Here is a 19128-nt window from a genome sequence, read left to right as displayed (position 1 = left end):
GTTTATTATTTATCTTTGAAATGTTATGTATTTTTTTTATTCTTGAAAGTGTTGTGCTGGAATGGTTTACGTATGTTACAAATTATTAGAGATAAAAAATGCTTAGACATGGTCATTATTCGCGGTGTGCAAGTACTTGAAGGGGAGACGAGAAACGATCGTGCGCGAATAGAGGAGAAATCTTGAAACTTTCTTAAGTAATTCATATTGTCAATTGAAATTGTCAAATTGACGTATATTTCATACCTACTGTCATTGAAGAAGAAAAATTATATGTTGCTCACAATATTGATATGATATGCAATTATTATATAAAAGTATATTTAATTAATTGTATTTTGCTTGCAGCACTGCATTTTAATAATTAATTTTATTTACTACATACAATAATTGTTTACCTTTTAATAACATAACCTTAATATTACTTTTTCTTATAACTTTTTTGGGCTACGGCCTTGACAATTATCCAGCAACCAGGACCAATATGATTGGCCAATATAATTAAAAGTGCGAAAAAAGTTGCCGAGCTATGAAACCAGGCGTCGCTTTTCCAAACTTGCACGGTCCCAATAGCCAAAGAAGTAAATTTCATAAACTAACAAACATTGCATAGTATGCCAAGTGTGCTTTGGTACTTAACCGATTCACATTTTGTTTCTTGGTATTGAAATGACCAATATTTGAGGCTTCAATCTTTGCGAAATCACATACTTACAATTCCAAATATCAAAAATGAATTACTGATCATAAGAAAAGTGAATGAAAAGTAATGAATTACTTTTCCCACTGCACAAAACCCAACGGTTGCAATTTGCAAGAGCCCATGTTAACTGGAACGAACAGCAATCGGGAAGAGTTCTTTTGAGAGATGAAACTAGGATACAATTATGGAAACCAGATGGACGTGGTCGAGTATACAGAAGGTCTGAGGAAGGTCTCGTAGAATGTAACTTTGTATGCTACAACTCTTTGTAACTCTTGTACACAATGTTAACTTTAGTGGCGGTTTCATTATGCTATGGGGTAGCATTAATTGGGGAAGTCGTGCAGAGCCGATTGAGGTGAATATTCGAATGAATGCTGACTGGCATATATGCAACATCCTCGAAGAGCATGTTTTCCTTATGTCGGCTTCATTGGGTATGATAAATTTGGGCTAGTGCATTATAATGCCCGTGCACATGTCGCAGGGACAGTCATACAATATCTTGAGGATGTTGGGATTGAGGCTCTATACTGGCCACCAATTAGTCCTGATGCAAGTCCCATAGAATATCTAGAATATCTATGGGACATACTTAACCACGTATATGAGCAAGAAATTCATCTACAAACTCAATGGCAGGATTAAGAATTGATGCACAGGAGGAACGCAATTGACTCCAGCAAGAAATCATCCAAGACCTGCTGCGAAGCATGCCTAGAAGGACGCAGACTATCACTAGAGCTAGGGGAGGAAATACTAAGCACTAAATTGATACAATGTTGCCATAAAAAGTGTTCTATTGTTGTTATTGTTTATTTGTATAATTATATGTTATAAGCAAAATCAGACTATTTCATTAATTTCTCTTCAAATTTGTTGTAGCTCTTCAATATGCAAGCTATTTAACAATGAATACACGTAAAATAGTCCAGCACAACTTATTTAGCTATAAAATGTACAAAACTTTTTAAAAACAAAAAAAAATGTACTTAAAAAATACTCAAAACAAAATATACAAGAGTGTATGATTGATTAATGATACTGGAGAAATTTTGCCTACGAATTGGTCATAATTTTCCAAATTCCTGTCAGCAATTTTTGGATTATCGAAGGACTGGTTTGACCGCTAATTGGAACAAACCTATAATTACGTCACCTGTCATGACTAGTTAAGAAGCTTACGTCCGTTTATTTCCTTTCTCCAAATTTCACTATTATAGGTATAACCGTTCAAAATATACGGGGGGAGGGAGGTACGGACTTTTGACTAGCACTGTATATTATGGTTACCACTCGTCCTCTCTGAATGAATTGAAATATAAGATGTCTCTCATCTTTCGTGGTTTAGTTTGCAAGTATTAGAAACCACGAATACAGGAGTACCCAGAATCTGGTCTAAAGAGTAGTCCTAGTATTCTTCCGAAGATAAAACTTCGAATTGTTTTTTGAATTTCACAATTTTGAATTTGAATTTTCAACTCACCTTAGGCCTCAACTGGCTGGGATGATGCGGTGCTCCGTACGCTCCGAAGAAAGACGCCCTCTCCCTTTCTTCTTGTGCTCTCATAGCGTCCACAATAGGGTTGTAAGTATATCTGTAGAACGGATCTGCATGGGGCGCGCCCCAGTGAGTCGTCGGCGTGTGATAAGGATGAGGCGGCAACGCGTGGGGCAACATCCTCGTGCGATCCAGTATAGATGCTGGTCCAGGCGGCGGCGGAGGTAATGATCCTGGGTGTCTCAGGAACGGGTTGTACCTGTAAGCAAAACTTCATTTGAAGTTCGTGAAAAGTAAAAAACTCAAAGCATTTTTTAGAACAAAAAAAATAAACTAAGACCTAAGTGATTATATATAAGTTTTTGTGTGAATGTTATTGATTTGGATTCATTTTGTTTTTAAATGGGTATATGGGAGAGACCTTTAAGTGAACTACTGAATGGGCAAAATAGAGATGATAATGAAAATTTTCTTATAGGGAATTATGGCATAATTATAGAACTACCTAGCGAAGGAGAGATTAAAAGTATGTATAATCAATGGGCTAAAAAATACCAAAAGACTAGAAGAAATCGAAAGGAAAGAAAGGGCCTTGGCACAAGAGAGGCATTATTTGATTTTTGTCATTACATATTTTATTACAAAGCTGCTATTTTTAATTATTAACAATTAGCGCTATAGTCCAACTGTATCGTCGCCCCCGTTAGCGAAACTATTTCGATTAGATTTTTTTGCACAAACTTACTCAAAAAGAGGTCCTTATAACACATCCACAGGGTGCCGGACGGTGCCGTGTTGTCTATCGACATTTGTTTTTAGATAATTTGGGACATTCTGAGCAAAAAAGGTCTCTTGTGATTTTTCTCTAAAATGTATTGTTGTCGAGTTATATGGCCATTTTCGAATTTTTCAAATTTTAAATCGCGTATAACTCGACAACAATCAATTTTAGAGAAAAATCACAAGAGACCTTTTTTGCTCAGAATGTCCCAAATTATCTAAAAAAAAATTGTTCGAAGTGAAAAAATTATTTTTGTGAATTTGTTTTAAAAACATTGTTTAAATAACTGTTTTATGAATATGTTTCAAGGACCTCTTTTTGAGTAAGTTTGTGCAAAAAAATCGAATCGGAATAATTTCACCACCGGGGGCGACAGTACATCCTGGACTATAGCGCTAATTGTTAATAATTAAAAATAACAGCTTTGTAATAAAATAATGACAAAAATCTCTTCAGGACCTTGAAGAAGGGGTTTGACTTGATTTGGTCACTTTTTGAATTTCATAATAATAATTTTTAATCGAGTTATTAAGCCTTAAAAATGGCCATTTTCGCATTTTTCAAATTTTTAATCGCATATAACTCGACAACAATCAATTTTAAAGAAAAATGACAAGAGACATTTTTTGCTCAGAATGACCCAAATTATCTAAAAAATATTGTTCGAAATGAAAAAATTATTTTTGTGAATTTGTTTAAAAAAAATTGTTATAACAATTTTTCGACCACGGCACCGCCCGGCACCCTGTGGATATGTTATAAGGACCTTTTGAGTAAGTTTGTGCAAAAAAATCGAACACCAGAATGGCTCTGAACACAAAAAAAAAACAAAAATCATGAATGTCAGTAGGAACAAGATTGAAGACGAAACGAAGTGAAGAAGAATAGAACAAGTTCGGCAAAATACTGACACGGATACAAAATGGCTATTATTAAAGAGAGAAATAGGTCAAAGTCAAAAAGAAATCTTATTCCAACCAGATACAAAAAGAAACTATGAAAGAAAAAACGAAATAATAAACACAATAAAAACAAGAAAATTACAATATCTGCGACACGTAACGAGTAATGACACGTAATAAAGGAAGGAGAGTGCCATGGTTAAAAATTTAAAAAAGGGACTGGTTTAAATTCAAATGAAGAGTTTAATAAAATTCTTCAGAGCAGCGGTAGATAGAGTGAAGGTAGTGATAAGAAGAAGAAATTAACCACATTGTCACTACTACCTTACCCTGAATGTCAACGTCGCCCAATGAAAGATATATATTATTTATTACACACAGAAAAAAAAAATAAGTATTGTAATATCATACCTTGGGTCCGATCTAGCCATTATATCCTCCTCTTTGATTCTAGGTTCTTCTTTGACTCTGATTTCTGATAAATCTCCATTCCTTAACGGAGATCTGTCTCTTATTAACGGTGCTTGCATCTTAGCGGTCTCTGCAAGCCGTTGTTCTTGCATTAATCTCTCTCTTTCTCGTTCTCTTTGTCGTTCTAGTTCTCTCCTTTCCATTTCTCTCTTTTCTCGCTCCTTTCGTTCTCTTTCACGCTGTTCTTGTTGCTAAAACACGAAGTATACAATAGGTAACAGCTCATAAATAGTAAATATAAAGAAGAAGAGTAACTAACGTATATTAACAAAATAAAGAGATTCATTAATGTTCAGGTGTGAAATTCCATAAACAAGGATCTACGTGTTTTATAGAATGATACCTTGTTTATAGAAATTCACATTTCGAACAATATCTTCCCACTGAGCTGAATATTCTTGAATATCCTAGATAGCTGATACTACCATACTAGCTAAGTGTGACACATATTAACGAAATTACGTTACCTGTTGTTCCAGTCTTCTTTGCTTCTCTTCCCTTTCTCTCCTCTCCCTCTCTTCTCTTTCCCTCCTTAGTCTTTCCCTCTCCCTTTCCTCTCTCTCCCTCGCTTCCCTTTCTCTTTGTTCCAAGATGGGATCAGGCTTCATGGTCCACGGTGCTGGAGGAGCCGGACCCAAACCTGGCAATGTCGGAGGAAGGGGATTCACCGACGGTGGGAAAGTTGGTATCGTACGCTGTAATGAACGCCAGGGATCGTGATGGAGTGGTCCTAATCCTAGATGACTCTCCCTGGTAAAGGGAGACATGGTGAATGGGGATGTTGAAGCGGCACCCAATGGGCCTGCACCGTAACGGGTGAATGGTGACATTGCTGAACTGGCAGTAAAGGGTGATTTACCTGGAAACACAAGTGAAAATAAAGCAAAATGATAATGTTGATATTTCGTAGAAATCTATACTTTGTAGATAATAAAAATATTGTTTCATTATTTGGCTAAGCAGCAAATCCAGTACAATTAAAGTACAGTAAAGCAAGTAAATGTAGGCAGCGCCTCATAAAAGAAGAAAACTATTAATGGCGCCCAACGTGGGGTATGCTATAATTAATCATAAGGAATACGTTTAGAAAAACATGAAAACTATAATTTGTACTTAAAAAACTAACATTTATAATCTTCTCTGGTACATTTGTCAATGTATAAGTTCTTTTATTTTGATTATAAATCTAAAGGAAACATTCATTTAATTTCAGTTTTGTGTACTGTTTGGAATGCAATAGCGAACACTACGAATATTTTCATGTCTAACAAAGTTGTAGCTTTCGATATACTTCCTTTGGCATACTTACTAATGAAAGGCTTACCCAAATGTCCAGCCGGGGACGAAAACAACGACCCTGGATGATGTGGCTGATCGAACCCGGGCGGCCGATGACTAGACAAAGACATCGGGAACGGTGACAGCTCGTGGGGCGGTCTGGAATGAACGCTCGGCGAGAATAGATGCGTCGGCGGCCTCAACATATCCGCTGAAGATTTGGCGGCGGCCGTAGCCGAAGCTAGACTACCTTTGGCCTCTCCGCTCTTTTGCTGGTGGTGGTAGATCTCCCACGCTACACGTACATGCATAGCGTTCCATTTGCCGGTTTTCTAAAAAATAAAACAATGTTAGCAAATTATATTTTTCATAATTTCACAATGAATTCGAGTTTTGATGATTTCGATATGAAAAATTTTACATACCACAATTTTAGGCTTGGTTGGATCTTGAGGGTTCATCGACTGTGGACAAAGAAAGCGTATGTTAGGGGTAGTAGCAGAGCACATGCTTTAAATTACAGCACAATGATTGGTTTTCACCATGATTTTATCAGATTTGCATATAAGACATGTTATTTTTTGTGAAAAGTACATTTTCTTGATTTGTAAGTACTAGGTATATCTTTTTACCATAGAGAACCTGTATATCTTTTTACCAATATTACGAAAAGAAGTCGTCTATGCCATCAAAAACACAAAAGAGGGAAAAGCTACTGGACTTAGTAAATTCTAAAACTTTTTAAAATTCAAAGGGTTTTTACCCAAACCATTTTGGTGGCTCAGGCATGCATTGGCTTTTTTAACACTGATGATGGATTTTTTAATCCGAAAACGTTCTGTTATGTGATGTAACCCCTTATTTAGGGACTTTTAAATACATATACCTTCTAAAAAGTATCTAATAGTACTTTTATGATTGTATAAATAACTTTTTCCTCTTTCCTCTATCTGTTACCAACCTGAGATCTGAGATTCTAGTTACTTTACGTGTGTTCTGGAATCTGTGATAAACTTTGTCCCTCGATTTAAATTTTGATTAAAATACATCTCATCAAGGTTCTTGTTTGCGACCTCTTGAGATCAATTTCCGAAATATTTATGCATATTAGCGATCAATAGCGGATAATGCGACTATTGAAAATAAAACACTTCAAATAAAAGTGGAATATCAGTTTTAATGTAATAGTAATATCTAGAAAACTCTTACTGATGGCATATATATTAAATTACTTTAATCTAATTAATTAATTCGGTCTATTAGCAGACATGTCTTGTATGAAAATATGAATTAAGATGAACTTATTAAATAAAGCAGTTTAAAATTAAAATGTGACCATTATGCATTTTTATTTGTTTCTATAAGTCTTAAATAGGGCTTTTCATTCACAGTCATTTGTTTCGAGCTTCTGTCATATGTTGTATAATCCGTGTATATTAATATTATACACGGATTATACGACATTTGACAGAAGCTCGAAACAAGTGACAATCGATGAAAAGCCCTATAAATGGGTTACCTTTTAAGTTAAAGACACAATACATGTGGAAGTGGAAAGGAACGTAGAATCAACACTTAAAAACTAAAAATTCTATTGTGAGGAAATTGCATCAAGGCTTCTTGATATCCCCCTTATATTATAACGTCTATTTCAATGTCCGCTGAATTACATAGATAAGTTAGTATCGTATAAAGACAATAGGAAATTAATAAAAGATTAAAAAAAATCAAAAATGTATCTAGAAACTCGACACCCAAAATTAGGTAGAGCACGTAGAAATAGATAGACAGGATTGTACCATCAATAAAATAAAAAATATAAAGACTCAGGACATGTATATTTCTGACGAACTATAAGTAGGTACCTCACATGATAATAAAATGAATAATGAACCAACCACCAGGGTAGATCCACCTTGAGTTCATCAGGGGTGTGTGCTATCACAATTATTTTGCAACTTATATTAGGATCATTGGAAGATATCAGTGAAGTGTCCCAAATTCTTGAAGCACACTCTGCTGAATACACTTTTACATTTTATTAAAGAACTAGAATCGACTAGGACTCCGTAGAGGAGGACCGTTCCAAATAATGCCTGTTCCAGCAGGAACACAATAGAATATAGAACATATCGACAACTCTACCAAAAACTTTTTCCTTGTAGATATTCTTTCGATTATGCGTCGAACTATTCGAATGTAATGAGATATAACAATCGAATACAATCGAGATAACCGACTGAAACACCCCGCAATCTAGCGTCGGTAACAATTTCCCCATCTTTGTTATGAAAACCAATAATAAAGCAATTAACCAATTCCACCGTTTCGTATTATACTTCATTTTATTATAATTAAACTACGCTCGATAAATAATTGTATTAATAATTAAAGCGATAGCACATGTATTATTTTCATTTACTAAATCGAAATTATTAATGTACACGAAATGAACACAGGCCTCAATTTAAATTTATTATGATTTTCACCGTAACGTAATCATTTTGATAAATGTAAATTCAGTTTATTAAAGTATTTTCATTAATAGTGGAAAATACAGGGGCATCTCTGGAAGTTATTGGTAAAATGAAAACCTTCTTCTTTCTTGTAATCTCCGCGACGAAGGTTGGCAGTTATCATTGCTATTCTAACTTTTGACACTACAGTCCGAAAGAGTTCAGTTGAGCTCAGGGCCGCTTTATCCCTTAGGCAATATAGGCAGTTGCGTAGGGCGGCAAAAGTACTGTACAAAAAAAATGGTGCATGTTTGAAGGGCTGCTACTAGAGAATTGCCTAGGGCGTCAATTGACCTAAATGCGGTCCTGGTTCAGCAGCATCCAAACCATTATCTGAGGTATCTCAGCCAGGACATTTTTCTTCTACCTATGCTGCGCCTTCCTTGAATCTTTCCCCGCATTATTAATTTTAGGAGGTCATATCTGTCACCACCTCTTATATGACCCAAATATTGTAGTTTTCTTATTTTGATGGAATCCAGTATCTCCCTGCTTTTCTCTATTTTTGAAGTTATACTTCTTTACGCGCGTATGAGGGTGAATTTTAATAGGATTAAAACCTTTGATCCCGGCGCAGTCGCATTACAACTTTGTTCTGATTGGATGTTCAAATGACATGACAAAAATTATCCAATATGGCAAAACAAAAAAGTTTATAATTGTAGTGATTTTTAAATAGTTTTTAAAGCAACAGGTACGTAATAATTGTAAATGTATCATAGGTACCTACCAAAATACATAGTATGTAATATCATTTGAACTATCATTTGAACCTACCAAAATACATAGTATGTAATACTTTTATTTACATAATTTGATTACCATCAAAATTTCTATCAATATTCACCTAATATATTGTTTTCTTACTCTATGTATTTTTTCAATTCTAAATCATTTCAATTCAAAATCAAAATAATTTAATTTACATAATGCAAAAATGTCAAAAGTTTAATCCGTTTAGATAGTCGATCTTCGCACATAATAACACACTGTCTCCATGGCGAAGCGTTTAATGCGAGTGAACCCCAATATAACGCCAATACCAGCCGCGCTGGTAAGTTGGTTCAAATCCCAATAGAAACTTTTATTTTTTTATTTTTTTTTATACATTTTATGATTGTAAGTATATTTATTATATAATTTTATTTTCAGAAAATACGTATTTAGTTAAAAAATTTTCCGACAATTAATGTTCAGAAATCATTTGTGGCATTTTTAATGTGTTTGTGTGTGTTTTATTCTTTTATTATTTTAATTTTTGGCACTGTTTTAATAAAAATGTTTGAGAAGTAGTAAGTATAAATTAGTTTTATATTTAAATAAAATATAAATAAAAAGTATATTAATTTCGTTTATAATCATATAATCATATAATAGAAGTATAACTTCTTACGTGCGTACAAAGTACACACACATTCTTTTTTTTTTTTAGTACTTCTTCATTGGTTATTCTTTCTGTCCAGAAGATTCTCAGCATTCTTCGATTTGTCCACATTTCAAATGCTTCCATTCTATTGAGACATTGTTTATTAAGAGTCCATGTCTCCACACCATACAAAAGAACAGAAAATACATAACACTTTAGTACCCGTTTTCTAAGATTTAGGCTGAGGTCTCTACTGCATAATATTTGTTTCATATGATTCAATGCACTTCTAGCCTTTTCTATTCTAACTCTGATTTCTTTGGTATAATCGTTTGTTTCACTAATGTTTGTCCCTAAATAGTTATAATTCTGAACTCGTTCTATAGTCTTATTAATTACATGTAGATTGATGTTTATAATACACTCCACCAAAAAAGTATCGCATCACCTTAAAAATGGGTCATTTTTAATGTCTCATATTTCCTAAACCTGTTGTTCGATTTTAGTGATTTTTTTAATATGTTGTAGCTTTATTCTTCAAGAATATCGCTGTAATAATATTGTTGCTAAACAGATAAGTGTCATTGTATACCGGGTGTAACAATGATAGTGTGTTTCTTCCTCAAAGTTTGGAACACCCTGTGACCCTGTGAAATATAGCGTATATAAAATATTGAAATTAAAACTCAACTGTAACCTTAGGCCATCTAAACATTTTGCTTTTTGATTCATTCGCTTATGTTGGATAATAAAAAAGTTAGGTACTTTAACAACTAGCAACGTTCTTCATCAATATAGGGTGTTTCTAAATAAGTGCGACAAACTTTAAGGGGTAATTCTGCATGAAAAAATAATGACAATGTTTATACGTATATGTCCGCAAATGCTTCGTTTCCGAGATACGGGATATTGAATTTTTTCTTACAAACTGACGATTTATTTATTGCTCTAAAACCGGTTGAGATATGCAAATGAAATTTGGTAGGTTTTAAGAGGTAGTTATTGCGCATTTTTTGGCATACAATTAAGAATTTTATATTTACCATTGGCGTGCATACGGGTAATATAACCGGGTAATATGACCCGTATGCACGCCAATGGTGAATATAAAATTCTTAATTGTACGTCAAAAAATGCGCAATAACTACCTCTTAAAACTTACCAAATTTCATTTGCATATCTCAACCGGTTTTAGAGCAATAAATAAATCGTCAGTTTGTAAGAAAAAATTCAACATCCCGTATCTCGGAAACAAAGCATGTGCGGACACATGTTTATAAAGTAAATGGTCATTAATTTTTCATGCAGAATTACCTCTTAAAGTTTGTCGCACTTATTTAGAAATACTCTGTATTGATGAAGAACGTTGCTAGTTATTAAAGTACCTAACTTTTGTATTATCCAACATAAGCGAATGAATCAAAAAGCAAAATATTTAGATGGCCTAAGGTTACAGTTACAGTGTCTCATATATAAAATATTACATCGATATTCTTGAAGAATAAAGCTATAAAAAAATCACTAAAATCGAACAACAGGTTTAGGAAATATGAGACATTAAAAATGTCCCATTTTTAAGGTGATGCGATACTTTTTTGGCGGAGTGTATTTGCTGAAGTTATTGTTTGTTGTGAAAGCTGGTGTTATTCCTATTTATTCCTTTATGTGTTTGGCTATTTTTCTTGATATCTTGCCTGTACATGTAATCGAGCAAAAGGTATTAAGTTTTTCTCTGGTGGCGAAAAGAATCTTAGGGTTTTCGTATGCAGTTCTTGGTTTAAAATTGTGTTTATTGTTTGTTCGTTATGACCATTGTTTATTACTGTTTGCTTAGTGATATAAAATTATATCGCGAAGATATTTTTTGACATGAAAATTTCTGTTTTAAGAAAAATACAGGTTTCCCTGTATTTATTTAAGATCTATTTAAGTCTAATAAAATTATTTTTCAAAAAGAACTCAAACAAGTGATTCCGTACTGTTAGCAACTATGGCTAGATCAATAAAAAAACACTATACACAATCACCTTTGGTTTATTACGATCACCTTTGAAAACTGCCATCACGAAATGCCTTGAAGGGCGTAGGCGCAAAATTTCGCGCCAATCTGTTTTAAATCACTTATAATTCAAATCATTATAAAACTAATAATAGACAAGGCGAAAACGGCGGGTCCGAAGGGAAAAATATTCCCATGAGATTTTTTTGCATAATCACATTCGTGAGATATCCCAGAATAAGGTTCAAGAAGTCGCCCACGTGAAAAGTGGGCAAATTTTTTTTTAACAATTTTTTTTTAATGAAATTACAAGAATCAATATTTTTGGCCCGAATAATTTTTTCTTTAATTTTTTGGACCATTCTGGACAAAAAAGGTCTCTTATAATTTTTCTCTAAAGTTGATCGTTTTCGACTTATAAGCCATTTAAAATTGAAAAAAACGAAAAATGGCGATTTTCAAGGCTTAATAACTTGGTTAAAAGTTATTATTATGAAAGTGAATATATGACTAAATCAAAGTTTAAAGAACCCCCCTACAAGATCCTGAAGAAATTTTTGTCATTATTTTATTACTAAGCTGTTATTTTTAAGTAACAATAATAAGCGCCATGCACGTGTGCGGCCGCTGTAAATTCTGAGTGCGAGAGAGAAGCCATTCCAGCAGTCCAATTGTGCATCTTACTCGCACTCACATTTACAGCGGCGTCAATATGATCTAACCGCTCTTTTTTGGTAATTAAAAATAACAGCTTAGTAGTAAATTAATGACACAGATTTCTTCAGGATCATGTAGTGGCGACTTTAAACTTTGATTTAGTCACTTTCTGACTTTCATAATAATAATTTTTAACAGAGTTATTAAGTCTTAAAAATGGCCATTTTCGCGTTTTTCAAATTTTAAATTGCTTATAACTCGAAAAAGATCAACTCTAGAGAAAAATTATAAGAGAGCTTTTTTGTCCAGAATGGTCCAAAAAAACCTAAAAAAATAGTCCGCGCCAAAAACATTGATTTTTGCAATTTGATTAAAAAAAATTGTTAAAAAAAATTGGCCCACTTTTCACGTGGGCGACTTCTTGATCCATATTCTGGGATAACTCACGAATGTGATTATGCAAAAATATCTCATGGGAATATTTTTCCCAACGAACCCGCCGTTTCCGCCTTGTCTATAAGTATTTTTGAAAAATTTAAACGCAGAATGAAAGATTACATTATTACCGAGGGCTGAAAGCCCCTTAGAATAACCAAAAAGTTTGAATGAGATACTTGAAATTAGAAATCACACTAAATTTACTCTTTTATTTTCACCCCTATAACTTATTAAAATAAACATTATAGAAATTTTCAGGGACTTTCGGCCCTCGGTAATAGTGCAATCTTTCATTCTGCGTTTAAATTTTTCAAAAATACTTATTAGTTTGGTCAGGATTCGAAAAAAATAAATGCATTTAAATACAATGGCGCAAAATTTTGCGCCTACGCCCTTAACGTGATTTTTGTTTTCGTTCTATCACATGATCTATTCCTAACAAATTCCAGAACGACCTTTGTAATAAAATCCCAATTTCAATTATAAATATGCAGAGATGATTTTAGCATAGTGGTCACATAAAAGCAGAGAGGGCTAAATGGAAAATGTAACATGAAAAAAATTAACATTTTTATTAATTTAATGTATAATAATATAATTTGATGTAGGTAGATGTACGATGATAATTAATGTTTTAATAAAACCCAAAAAACTATTGTTTTTATAAAATTTCATAAAAATACCATAGTAGGTAAAAATTAAACAACCAAACTCATAAATATGGAATCACCATACATTTGAAACCAATATTTATTTATTTAAAAAAAAATTCCTATTTTGCGAAGAATAAAGGTTTATTTGAAAATAACCAAACCGATAAAACAATCAGATACAACATCTTGGTACATTATAGATTATTTTCTTTAGTTGTAAGTTAAACGAAAATAAATAAACTAACTTTTGCGTTAAAAAACGAAAATATGACGTGCAAAGGGGAAATATTATTGATTTTGTGGGACAAGGAATGTCTCAGAGGGACATAGCTGCAGTGGTAAGCGTATCACAGAGCATTGTGTCAAAAATCTATACTAGGTATCAGGTATTAGGACTGCTTAAGAATATACCAAGACAAAGTCCCCAAAAGGTAACAACGGCTCGCCACAATAATTTCATTGTCCAAGTAGCTAGACGAGACCTAACAATTTCTCACCCGCAGCTTCAAAGGCACCTCTTGGAAGCTACAGGTGTAAGGCCGATGCCACATTATGCGTTTTGAACGGATGCGGTGAAAACGCATCCGTTTCCAACGCAACCGGACCGACCTGTCACACTATGCGTTTAGTCTGGTGCAGGTAGTAAGCGCGTACCGATGACTCAAAACGCATCCGCTTCTAACGCAACCGGACCGACCTGTCACACTATGCGTTTTCACCGGATGCGTCGGAAACGCATCCGGTCAAAACGCATAATGTGGCATCGGCCTAAGTGTTTCAGTTGAAACAACAAGAAAAGAATTCATGCCCAAGGACTATACAGCAGAAGACAGTTACGGGTTCCCGAGTTATACAGGCAGTACCGAAGTTATCCGAAGATTGATCGGCTAATTTGGTGTCTTTAACTAACTGGAATACTGAAAATGAGCAAAATGTGCTATTTTCAGACGAAATCCTGATTTGTGTGAAATCAAATGACCCAACGAATTCGTGTACTGAGAAGGCGAAGAAGGCAAGCAAAAAGTCAGATATTTTACAGATACCTATAAAGGAGGAAGTGTCATCTTCTGGGGAGGTCTTATGATTTGGTTCTCGAACCTGTAGCCGACTCTGTAGAGGTGCAATGGGAGAAAATGTAATTTGAATGCATAATAATGCACCTCCACATACTAGCAGAGTACCTACAGACTTCCTTGAAATATATGATATCACTATTCTGGAGTTGCCTGCTTTCTCACCTTATCTTAACCCTATACTATAGAGCATCGGTGGGAATGCATACATTTTGGTTACATATTTGTTCATTTTGTAATGAATTATAAAAACAATAGTTTTCAATGTCTTAACATTTAGCCAATTTTGAGATACAGTCACATTAAACAGATTACGAATAAATTAGTAGCGTTTTGCAGAATCCCTCCCAAATAAGCTAATAGAAACATAAAACCTTACCTTAGGTTGAAACGTAGGCAGATGGTTCGGTGGCACAAAAGGCGTTGGACCTGTAGTCAATCCTGGATGCATCAGACTCGGAGTGTATCCTGGATATGTTCCTGGTAGACCGATGTTCTGTCGATAGAACGGAGAATCCACGCTTCCCAGTTTCGGAATATCCTTAAACTAATAGTTTTTATTTCAGTACAAAAAATTGGCAACTTTGAATATACATATTTATAATATTTTTTTATACAATCCAATAGGGGTAGGGCAGCATTTTCAATTCAGCTGGATTTTTGCAAGATTGGCCTAAATCCAGCTAGCAAAATGTGGAATCAGAATAAAAACACGATTTTAATCCTCTTTTGTCTGTATTATACATTTCTAAACGACAGATACGTTAATTATTTAGTTTTTTGGAAGTGAGACCTTAAAAACATTTTATCTATCGTCTTCTCGCCTAACCTACTTCGCACAGAACTACACATATTATAGTCGGTTGCGGAGAACGCTCTTTCGGCCTCTATGTTGGTCGGTTTTAAGGGCGTCAAATAGTCATAGTATAGACCATGGACGAATGATCGCCTTTCACTCCTTCGGTCTCATAAACGGCCATTTCCTTTTCCAAAATATTTTCGTAATATTTTTGAGAACTAGTTGTTTTTTGGTTATAAAAGTTTTCTTTCTCGTTTCAATTCAATCTCAAATTCATGTTTCAAAGTAAAATTCACGGGCTCCGGGTTAGTTGGTCCATTTTCTTCCATTATGTCCTCTTCCACTAGTTCTACAATCATCAACAAAATTTTCATCTCTTGTCGCATTGCATTCTTTTCGGAATGGAAAATAACCAGGATTGTTTAGTCCTTCGTCATACTTTTTTGGATTTTGACACTAATGTCACTGTAATTTCAGAGGCGCCGTTCCGCGATTCTGTTGTGTAATGCTTTCGACAGATCGGCACTAAGGTTAGAGTCCTGGCTATTTAGTTTGTCTAAGACAAATTTCATTTTTGTGTCTGCCGTTATTAAAGTGAACTCTCTTCTACAAAGAGCTTATACAGTCAGTTTCACCGGTTAAAGAGTGGCGATCAAACATCGATTTATTGACCACTCGCCAGCAGAAAATTTTATCGCAGAATCAATGTCTATCAACGCTTTATCGATGCAAACTTTTAGGCTGTAGAAACTTTCTAGCGGGTCTAGGACGTTTCATCGCCGCCAGTTCATCGCCGCCGTTTCGATGCCGCCAGTTCATCGCCGGCCGATTCATCGCCAGTCAGTTAATCGCTATCTGATATATTTCCGAATTTTTGACAGTTACATTTATTATTTATTTTTAGTATTATGTAATTAGGAATTCTAGGAAATGCGAGATATGACCATTCTTGTTGCCATACTTAATCTTTTAACAGACTTTTAAACTTTTATAATATAAAATATACATAATGATAATCTTTTAAATTTCACGGTCAACATTTCCAACCAAGAGAAACTGTTTCTTAAATTCGAAAAGAACCCAAAATTTCTGTACAAAATTTTAGGGGAAGTAGAACAGTAAATATAATAATATTTTTTATCCTTTTAATTGTCATAAGTTTTGAACTGAATTTATCGTCGTGTCGTGTCATCTCCCATAATACAAAATCAACTGACTAACTGGCGATGAAACGGATAGCGATGAAACGGATGGCGATGAAATGGACTGGCGATGAAATGGACTGGCGATGAACCGGCGGCATCGAAACGGCGGCGGTGAAACGTCCCATTCCGTTTCTAGCATACTGCATACTGAGCTACTGCTAGCGCGATATAATGGCAAGTTGCCGACTCACGGCTTTGAATAAAGAGGCTAATGAAGACATTAATAACGCCCGGTTTCCGAAAGGACGATCATCTCAAAAATTATGTTATCGACGATTAACAATAGATTAAATGCGTCAGAAACGTCAACCAAACTAGTTTTAACAACAGTCGATCACCTGACATAAGATTAATCGTTAGTTAACAGCCGATCATGAGTGTTTTGAGTCTCCGAAAGGTCGATTAACCAGTTTCGCTTGTCAAACGGCGGTAAAAATGGACTGTTACCTAATCTGCGACTATCCGTCGATTAACGGGCTGTTAAGAGTTATTTAGTTTTTTAATTACTGTAATTAACAAATAATGGGAAAAGATTGTCAAATAACACATATATAAATGATATAAATCATATTCAATAAAAATAAGATTTTTTTATGGAAGAAATAATTTAAAATATTTATTTAACTTGCAGAACATGGATATCTCGGACATTTTTTATATTTGATTATATAATTTATATTTTTTTTTTCTTTTAAAAATGTAAGATAACAAGGATGCTAGACTCATAGAGCTATTTTTTGAGAGGCCAGAGCTCTAAAAAGCAGAACATAATGATTAGAGCGATGTAAATAAGAGGGAAAACGTGTGAGAAATTATAGCAGCTAACTTTGAAGACAATAAAACAGCCGGTAAATAAATTAAAAATAAATATAAAAAGTAAATATATAGACCAAAAATAAAAATACGATTATAAAATATTATAGATTATAAATAAACTGTTTTATATCTCCAACTTTCGTCACATTACCTAGCCTCATTTTTAAAATGCTCTCGTTCAATTCTTGCCCCAAACAAAAGTGACAGTACGTAAGAGAGAATGCACCTTTAGAATCTAATGATACAAGTTTGGATTTAGAGGTTAATATGATTGAAATTTTGAAGGATAACAGCCAATTGTGACAGTATCGCTACCAAATCGTATGTCAGATCATCGATTACATGATCTATGATCATGCAATTTTACAATAATTGGCGTTTGAGAAACCCATCACAGGTTAACAGTTGATCAAATCTGACAGCCGATTAGATGATCGGAGATTTGAATAACGTTTCGGAAACCGGCTGTAAGTAACTTATTTCGAATTTGACACGTTTGCGGATCCGCGCTGCTGGATCAAGCATGTAAAAAAACGTGCTGGATACAGCTGGATGCTGGATCCAGCAATTGCAATCTCTAAATAGGGGTATCTTTTTGGAAATAGTCGACTAGTAGGAAATAAAAAAGAAAACAGTAAATACCTAAATAAAATTAAATGTAGAAATCGGATGGAATGGTAGAGCTAAAAGACAGTCGGAAAGTTATTTATTTATTTAGCGTATGGCCATATCACAGTTTTTGTATATAAAAAGAAAACAATAAATTATAATTAATAATTAATTTTTATAAACGAAAATTTAGTTGAAATTTGTTTTCTGTGTGTGTTTCTTGCATTGCGACCAGATCAACATCGTTATCCTTTAATAGTCTGTATAGAATTTGACATTTTGCCCTACTTATACCTTCTATTATTTAATTGACAAACTCTTACATTGGGTCCAATTTCTTTTGTAATTTGTTCCTTGGAAAGTCCATTCATTGACTGTGTCGGAAAGTATTTGACAAAGATAGTGTCCAATCACCAGCGATACTGGGATCAGTATCTTCCGTAATGAATAAACGAGCCAAACACCAGCAAAAGTCCTATTTGGACGCGAGATGCGACTACCTCGTGATCTAGAGTTTGGATGTCGACCTGGAGAAGACGTAGCTGGTGAAGATTATGTGAATGAATTTGGGAAGAATAGAAGAAGTTGGTTCGTTCCCATCTTCAGACCGCTAGGAACCGAATGAAGAATCGGTACGATACCCAAGCCGAGAAAGGATGTTTTAAGAAAAATAACAAATTCTGACTCTATAAACAAAAGAAGCAACAAAAGAAGCGAAAGTGTTGTTTTCCCAAGTTGCAGCAGTTCTTAGATGGTCCGTACATCATTGTGAAGAAGATTAACGACATTATCTACCGAATAAGCAAAATTCTGAGAGGAAAGCTGATGATAGCACATTGTAACCGACTGGCGCCATTCGAGAGAGACCACGACGTAGATGAAGAAGTAGATGTAAACCAAGTCCAAGAAGTACCTGATCTCACGTTTAAGGAATTCATGGGCACCTATAGAGGTACAGGTAAACAAAACATGGTGTTGCCACTGAAGAAAAGCAAGATCTATTCCCACTTCCCGATGACTACTCACTGGCCCATACCATCGCGGCCAGTATTAACCTTTAACTACACGCGCTGGCGTACTTTGTACGCCAGATATAAGAATTCTACTGGAAATATATTTAAAAATTTAATTTTTGACCTTGCTTATTTTTCTAACCTATCACTGGAATGTGCTTTACAATTTGGTTTTAGTTTCATTATAATCGGCGTTGTGGAAAGATCGTAATTTACATTTTATTATTTGTTGTTTCCGGTGGTGGACAATATACCCCAGGATTATATTACTATAAGTCGTAATAATAAGTACATATTTTAATTGTTTTTTAGTCATTATGGCAAAAAATAAATTTTTCTTTGTAAACA

The 19128-nt window shown here is 34.4% G+C and overlaps 1 protein-coding gene across 4 annotated transcripts in view; it reads right to left on the bottom strand.

Moving 5' to 3' along the window:
• The window catches only part of LOC114328070 (uncharacterized), an 865859-nt gene that overhangs the window by 11492 nt on the left and 835239 nt on the right, over nucleotides 1-19128 (bottom strand). Inside the window, exons 12-17 of one of the 4 annotated variants that reach the window (XM_050656308.1) lie at nucleotides 14718-14885; nucleotides 6062-6100; nucleotides 5683-5968; nucleotides 4826-5217; nucleotides 4299-4549; nucleotides 2190-2475 (exon numbers count right to left, since the gene is read on the bottom strand). In XM_050656308.1, the coding sequence (XP_050512265.1) occupies nucleotides 2190-2475; nucleotides 4299-4549; nucleotides 4826-5217; nucleotides 5683-5968; nucleotides 6062-6100; nucleotides 14718-14885 (1422 nt within the window). Of the gene's footprint in view, nucleotides 1-2189; nucleotides 2476-4298; nucleotides 4550-4825; nucleotides 5218-5667; nucleotides 5969-6061; nucleotides 6101-14717; nucleotides 14886-19128 lie in introns of all 4 variants that reach the window. The other 3 variants (XM_050656306.1, XM_050656307.1, XM_050656309.1) reach the window with 3 other exon arrangements.

This window comes from Diabrotica virgifera, chromosome 7 (genome assembly GCF_917563875.1).
Source record: "Diabrotica virgifera virgifera chromosome 7, PGI_DIABVI_V3a".
Classification (NCBI taxonomy): domain Eukaryota; kingdom Metazoa; phylum Arthropoda; class Insecta; order Coleoptera; family Chrysomelidae; genus Diabrotica; species Diabrotica virgifera.
The sequence above is the reverse complement of the archived record's forward strand: the minus strand, read 5'-3'. Positions and strand labels throughout refer to the sequence as shown.